The 7,755-nt window shown below is 37.2% G+C and overlaps 1 protein-coding gene across 3 annotated transcripts in view; it reads left to right on the top strand.

Moving 5' to 3' along the window:
* The window catches only part of smarca2 (SWI/SNF related, matrix associated, actin dependent regulator of chromatin, subfamily a, member 2), a 48,926-nt gene extending 43,030 nt beyond the window's left edge, over nt 1–5,896 (top strand). For all 3 annotated transcript variants that reach the window (XM_034871422.1, XM_034871423.1, XM_034871424.1), the window contains 5 exons: nt 609–714; nt 1,096–1,197; nt 2,350–2,476; nt 2,996–3,129; nt 5,579–5,896. In XM_034871422.1, coding sequence (XP_034727313.1) covers nt 609–714; nt 1,096–1,197; nt 2,350–2,476; nt 2,996–3,129; nt 5,579–5,608 — 499 coding nt within the window. In that variant the 3' untranslated portion in view covers nt 5,609–5,896. The remainder of the gene's footprint in view (nt 1–608; nt 715–1,095; nt 1,198–2,349; nt 2,477–2,995; nt 3,130–5,578) is intronic.
* The last annotated feature ends 1,859 nt before the right edge of the window (nt 5,897–7,755 follow it).

A 7,755-nucleotide genomic window follows, 5' to 3' on the forward strand; every position in this document is an offset into this window, starting at 1 on the left:
GCATAAACACTTACGTATAAATTGTGCTGCATTATTCAACTTTATAAATACACAATAATATAACAGCACATTTCAAGAGGCAAAATTGCAATCACTGCACCAAGGAAAACAAGGAGTCTCTCGCTTTAAAGGTTGCTTGTGATCTCTGATCAACCTGTAAAACCAGGCAGTGCTGATCAAATGTCAATTAACATTCTGTTGCCTATCTCTCGGATCAAATGTTTTCATGTTTTTATTTGAGTAAAATGTTTGTGACCAAGTACCAACCAGGACCAGGGTACAAGCGGCGGAAATGGGTTTCCTCAGGAGGGGTAGAGCAGTGGATGGGTGGGTGGGTGACCAAGTCCAGCCGAACCCAAGCAATGGCCTGTTTTGTTTGTGTGTGAGTGAGTGGTATTCTGTCCTGGAAATAGTTTTCTTTTGTTGTAGATTCAAATGGAGGCAGCCCATATTTGTTTTACATTCATGAGACCTGACTTTGAATGTTGTAATTGCTCATATTTAGAAAACTAGACACATAACTTTCTGGAGAGGTAAAAGGTACCTTAAGTAATTATCTCCTTGCAAATGGGCTGTTTCATTATGATTTGTAATTATTTTGTTACCAGGTCAGGAAGACAACTAAGTGAGGTCTTCGTCCAGTTACCATCTAGGAAGGAGCTCCCAGAATATTACGAGCTGATCAGAAAACCTGTGGACTTCAAAAAGATCAAAGTACGTCATCAGTTATTGTGTATGAACAATAGGAGGTGATGATGATGATGATGATGATAAGTGGGGTCAAAGAGCAGAAGATTTAAAAAATGAACGGCATCTTTAGCATGCAGTGTAGTCATAGAGCGGGAATGAAACATTCAATTTAACAATTAGTTTGTTAATTGATTAGTGGATTGTCAAAAAATAACATATTGATTAAATATTTTCTGACATTTTAATCCATTACACAGATTACCGATAATAACATTAACCGTTGCTGCCCTAATCAACTTCATGAAAGATTTACGTAATTTTTGACTCCCAAGAATGTAAGGGAAGGCATTGAATATCATTTGAGAGAAATGAGTGTGAATCAACCTGATATTTTTCCATCAACAGGATCGTGTGAGAAACCATAAATACAGGAGTGTGGGAGACCTGGAGAGGGACGTGATGCTGCTTTGTCACAACGCCCAGACCTTCAACCTTGAGGGATCCCAGGTCACAACACCCCTTCATGTGGAACTGAAAATTCTCCTTTCTAATTAATTATGTATTTGTATTTAGCAGGGGTGGGATTCTTCTGGCTATTCCCACCTGAAAATGAGGCTCTCGTAAATCATGCAAATCTGCTTGGGGGGGGGCGCAAGACATGTGTTGCGTAGTGGTTAACACAATGGCCACTCACCGCTGTCAACGATTTTTGTGCCTCTGATTCATGTCTTCATGTCACTCTGCAAGTAATCCATTCGTTTGTCATGGATAGCCATGTGTTATGGAGAGCTAGAAGTGGTGCTGAAACATTACATATCTCAGTCAGTGAACAGAAAACTCAGTGTCAACCATTTTTGATAATCTAATAATTGGTTTTTATCAAGAAGAATTCCCTCCTCCAAAAACACTTTTCTTTTAGCTTTTCTGGTATAATTAAGTACTGTTTCTGTATACTATAACTATAAACTGAATATCTTCAGGTTATAGATTCTTAACAAGACATTTGAAGGCATCAGCTTCATTATGTTGATTTGATATGCAACTAAGCATGTTTTTCCACTTAGCCACCAGCCCATTTGATGGGCGTTTCTCACAATTTTCTGTCTTTTATGAACAAATCAATGAATATATTTCAGCAAAAACATAGTTTTTTTTTTTTATCTCCCAAGTACACGGCTCAATTGCGCATGGTGTGACACCTAGTGCATATACTTTTCCTCTGTTCTATCCTTTTATTTTTCTGGAAAAGCTTGGCTTAGTCCTTGAAGCTTTTTGAAAGCTCTTATTTCTACTTGTGTTTACCAAAAGCTAGTTGGTCTGGACAGCGCTTTGTTTCATTGCTTTTTTAAGAAAATAGTCAGTTGTGTATTTGATTCCAGTTTGGAATTTCTTTCAGTAAAATAGTAGCCATTAATAATCAATGCTATTAATTTTGATATAGCACCATACCCAACAGTTTACCTCTTCTTCCATGTCTCTCTCCATTAATGCTTAATCTCTCCTCTCTGTTTATTATCCACCTTTTGGCCAGCACACTCTTCTTTCGCATATCCCCAGTTATACATGTTGTCCATGCTGTTTGAAGAATTGTTAATATCGTCAGCTCTCCCCCCCCCCCCCCCCCCCCCCCCCCCCCCCCCCCCCCCCCTCCCCCCACAGATATACGAGGACTCCATTGTCCTTCAGTCTGTGTTTAAGAGTGCCAGGCAGAAGATTGCCAAGGATGAAGAGAGTGAAGATGAAAGCGATGAGGAGGAGGATGACGAGGATGAGTCAGAAGCTGAGGGTAAGACAAACCATTCAATTTATAGGGCTGTGGATGAATACACACACACACACACACACACAAACATATAAATTCTACACTATGTGAACACTGGTCTGGTTTGAGAGATACTTTGCTATTAAAATTAAAATGCTATTCTATGCAAAAGAAACATTATAATAACATAATGTAAAAGAAAGGAAATGAACACAATTGCATATTCATTGTTGGACTACTAAACTATTAAAAAAAATACCGATACAAATGAAAACCACTTTTGTTGTTGATAATGAACATGTTTGGATGGTTGTCTTTTTGTCTACCAATAATAATAATAATAATTAATAATATGGAAACATCCTTTTTTGAACAATTGACGTCAGGGCTGCAAGTCATAATTGTTAAGATTATTTTCACATTTATGTGAATTACCATTTACCAGAGCTAAAATTAACAAGTTGTTTATTTCTGAGCAACAGTCCATAACACAAAGATATTCACTTTTTAATCACTCTTTCTTTCTCCTTGTGCTTAATTCAGCCAAGTCTGTGCGGGTTAAGATCAAGCTGAGTAAGGAGCCGCGCAGCACCGACAAAGGCAAAAAGAGGCAAAGTCGAGGGAAGGCCAAGCCGGTCGTCAGCGACGACGACAGCGACGAAGACCTGGATGACAATGTATGTCGTTCACCTTCACTGCATCATACTGGATTGCTAGTACATCTCTAACTACACCGGGAAGTTAATGTTAGCGGTTTAAGTTAAGTTAGGAAAAATCCAATTCTCCTCCATTTAATCTGGCAAAGGAGATTAAGAAATTCTTATGGAAAAGACACTGACCAAAAATGACTATTGACTAATGCTATTAAATTAATTTGATGTTTTTGGCAGCCACAGCTTTGGAAATCTTACAGTAGCAGCTCTTTCCTTATCATGCAGCATGAGAAATAGGATTCTGAGGGCTGCTTAGGAATATTTCATTCATAGTCCTGTTGTTATCCTTCCAGCCATCAAATTAGCAGCTGTTTCACACCTGGAATCCCAGGTGCAGGTTATTAATTGCGGGAAGAAAACAGAAAAGAACAGTATTCTTGATCCTCCCATATATTTACTATGAGTGAAAACAACAAGTAAATGAAATTAGGCTTCCTATCAAATACACCTAATACAAGATCTTATATTGATGATTCAAATAGTGTTTGGAGAAACATACACATTAGTTTCACAGCGGTAAGTAATAAAGTTCAGGTTTGAAGGGCGTGAATTGAGATCCAGGTATTTTCGTGCCAAAATCCTCTCCTTTTTACAGACAAGTAACTGCAGAAACTTTGGCCCAGTTTTCTTTTTGATAATTACCATATTCACTGAAACCGATGCCTCCCACAAATTTGACATTAGTGCAGTTAAGGCTGCAACTAAGGATTAATTTAATTAGTTCATGCTAATAGAGCTGCTTACTTTTCACATAGGTGTCAAAATGTATTTTGGTAAATGTAACAGCACAGGGATCTGTAAACTGAAGGTAAAATCTGCAGGAAGCTCCACAAGTGGCCTCATTAGACATGCAAGCCTCTATCCTCTTAATCAGAGTGGAGAGGGACCTTCAACAGGTGGAGCATTGAGCGAATAATATAACACAAACACTTTATGTGAACTAGAAACCAACATACAACAACAGGCAGCACAGAATTATCTCAACTAGATGTGAACAAAAGGGAAAAGCTCTACAAATGAATTCAAATGTATCAGGGAATCTACCATGTTGGGTTTTATGTCTTAAAATATTACATTATGAAGCCATCTCTCATTTATGACTCAATTTTACTGTATTACACACCTTCTATTGTGTTTATCCTCCTCTTCGTCTAAGTTGCTGCTAGCATACAATACAACCAGTCATGGGAAATTGAAAGCCATGGCAACTGGCACTTAAATTATTATTTTCAGAGATTCAGCACCTAATAGATCAGCCTCTGCCTCATAACACACCATTATTAGAGAGTCCGAGAGATTCTTCAAATTCAGGGTGACCATGCGGCCTTTTTCTTTGTCCATAATAAAAAGACTTTGACTTTGGTACCAGTATTAGTTTTTCTTATCTAAAACTTCAGTACTTAAAGTTCTTTCTTCCTTGTCATGTGCATGACAATTACAGTGATGCAGCTGTTGGCAATAAAAACTGTAAGTCTCAGACTTCTTTTGACTGTCCTCTTATAGATATGTATAAAAAATAGAATTAAAAGAAAGAAAAATAATGTGTTTGGTGGAACAAGTCTGATTACGATCTAAGATAAAATAGAGCAGCATAAAATTTACAATATAAAATAACAAATAGTACTTTGGTGGAAGGTTTGGGTTCTAACTCAGGGCTGTTTTGGGATTGAATCCTCACTAGCACGGAAGTAGAAATCCAGTTTAAGAGCATGACAAATACTTTTCGATATTGTACTTTAATATACAAATCTGTAAGGATCAGACACTGATCAATATTTGGCATTAGTGGACAGCTGGAGGCAGGTTTTTAATAAATACAAATGTAGTGATTGATTTCCTCAGCTTTCTATGAGTCACAGTGGTAACTGCCTTTGTATGCAGTGTGTTCAAAGAAAATGCTTGTTGCTACCTAACCGCAGATTTAAAAAAATGGACAGTGTTCCCTTCCCTTTTATTTTTTTAAATGTTCTCTCCTCTGCCTCTTTCAGCCTTTAAATCTCCCTCTCTCTTAAAGCAACACTCGAGAACTTTTTGTAACTTAAAATAATGTTTCCAAAATCCTTTCAGTGTTTCATCAACTTGTAACAAGGTGAACGGCACTTCTGCATTTGCTTTGCAGCTCTCTATTAACTACAACTGCACTGCACAAATTTGCCAGATGAGGTAGCAGATCTGTAGTTCCATTGCGACGTAATGGGACAATTCTGCTTTCAACCTATAGGGGAACAAATTGGGAAAAGTTACATAGTGTTGCTTTGAACGTGCACTATGACTTCCTGCATGGTCACTTCTGTTGACAGCAGCTCGCGGATCAATGAAAGATGCCTATTTGAGACAAAAATAAAATTGCGCTGAAGCCATGCAGGAACTCATAATTCACCTTTAAATGCCTTTTATCTCGATCTTTCTGCAGGATCAGTCGGACAAGAGTGACGATGACTGACCAAAGGAGGATATTGTTTAAAGGACGTATAAACAAAAAGGACAATATCTTCCATCACTGTTGTTTAGGTTCATATTCTGTATTTTTTTTTATTTTGACTCCATTTGTCCTCTTTGCCTGTTTGTAGTCTGATGTGGTAACTTTCTCCAACCAGCTTGAAAATGTATTACTAGTAATCAATAAGCTACAGCAATACCAATCTGCTTATATTCCTGTTTTTAAGACAGTTTTTTAGTATATTTTTTAACTTTGTGCTTTAAAAAAGATGATTTAAATTCTGTATGAAAACGGAAGGAAAAAAAAGTATTTGGTCATGCTGTAGGTGCTTTTGCTTGATTTGTACTTGCTTGCATTTTTAGAAAAATAAATACACTGTAGATATTCAAATTTTAAATGTGAAACACACACACACATACATACATATACAAGCCAAGGGCATCCAAGTTTTAATTTGGAGAGCCACTGGTGATAAAGAAAAGGCAATCAAGTTTTAATTTTTGGATTCATCACCTCGTGCAGTGCCAAATGTTAAGGAAATTGATTGTTAGCTAAACCCCTTCCCCCAACCAGCAATTGTCCAATCATAACCTAGCAACCATAACTAGTCAAAACTTATATTTCCCCACTGACAAAACTGTAGTGTGTGTGTGTGTATGTACACACACGCACGCACGCACGCACGCACGCGCGCATAGCATAGCATAAATAGCTAGCTAGCTACAGCTGAATTAATCTGCAGCGTCAATTGCTATTTCAGCTAAATCTACGGTCGCCAGGAAGAAATGAGAAGCCTGCTTTTATCTGGAATAAAGGTCTCCTTTATTTGAAAAATTACTTAGAATTTTAATATTAAATCTGCCACTGTTTTCATTGAAGACTGCAAGAATGGAAAGCTTGACAGACGTAGCAACAGTAACCACAAGGGGCGGGGCTTGGCACACTTAATAATGACATTTCAAGAATGTCCTATATATCAGCCCAATGGACTTACACTTACTCAGCCATAAATGCTGAATGCTTTTTTTTTGTATTAACAGAAATGTATCCTTACATTATGTAGGCGGCACATTATTTAGGTAAAGTCCACGTGTTTCATGTATCCTTTCCTGTAATGCTTTCAGGTTGTCGTGTATCAGAGCAGAATCTTTGAACTTTTGAACATGATTTTCTCTTGCAGAAAGGAGCATTTGAGGTAATTGTAAACTGGATGTTTTAGCCCTCAGATTCATGGGGAAACACCTTGCCGTGATGAAAATATAAACATCTATCGTGGCTATACAGAGCTTTTTAAATCTTCTGAAAAAATGTTGCTCCTGTTTTAAACAGAAAAGTTTTAGCTGGATTATTACAAAACGTAACATGGTAAACAACAGAAAATATTACAAAGAAAAAGGTATTCTGGGATTGAACATTTTGCTTTGAATTACTCATTGAATATAACAATATATTTTGATTTATTTGGATTGAGGTGTTTGTGTTCCTGTATTAGTTTTGAGCCCTCATTTTGTTGGGTTATATGTCGTTAGTAGCATGAACCTTTTTGGCAATATACTGTGTACATGCAGATATATATCATTTTTTTGTTTGTGTAACGTGCTCGCCGGCTCTCCATAAGTGTAACTTAATTTTTGCTTTCTTTGCACAGTGTCTTTGTGGTTGTATTTCATAGCCCAGGGCAAATAAAATCTCTCTGATTTTCAGCACAAAATACATCTTGTTCATTTTTTTTCGCTTGGAGCTGTTTCTACCAGTGGAACAAGTTTTGCAGTGCACATGTCTCATGGAATTTTTTACTAATTGCCTTAGCAAATGTTCTTTTGCAAAAGTCTTAGATCTTAGTAATTAAAACATACAGACTTCATGTTTCAGGTTTACTTTAAATTACTTGTGTACTACTGACTTACCCTTCCATGTCTGTCAACACAACTGACGTTATTCAAATGATTATTTGAATTGTCTGCCTTAAAAAAATAAGAAGAATGAAATATCATGCAATGCTCCTTCACACTGGAAGCATATAAACACATATGACCACCGTCTTCTCTATTATCAGTCTTGGCATTCCAGACCTATATATACACTCACCGGCCACTTTATTAGGTACACCTGTCCAACTGCTCGTTAACACTTAATTTCTAAGCAGCCAA

This window comes from Etheostoma cragini, chromosome 5 (genome assembly GCF_013103735.1).
Source record: "Etheostoma cragini isolate CJK2018 chromosome 5, CSU_Ecrag_1.0, whole genome shotgun sequence".
In the NCBI taxonomy this organism is placed as follows: Eukaryota; Metazoa; Chordata; class Actinopteri; order Perciformes; family Percidae; genus Etheostoma; species Etheostoma cragini.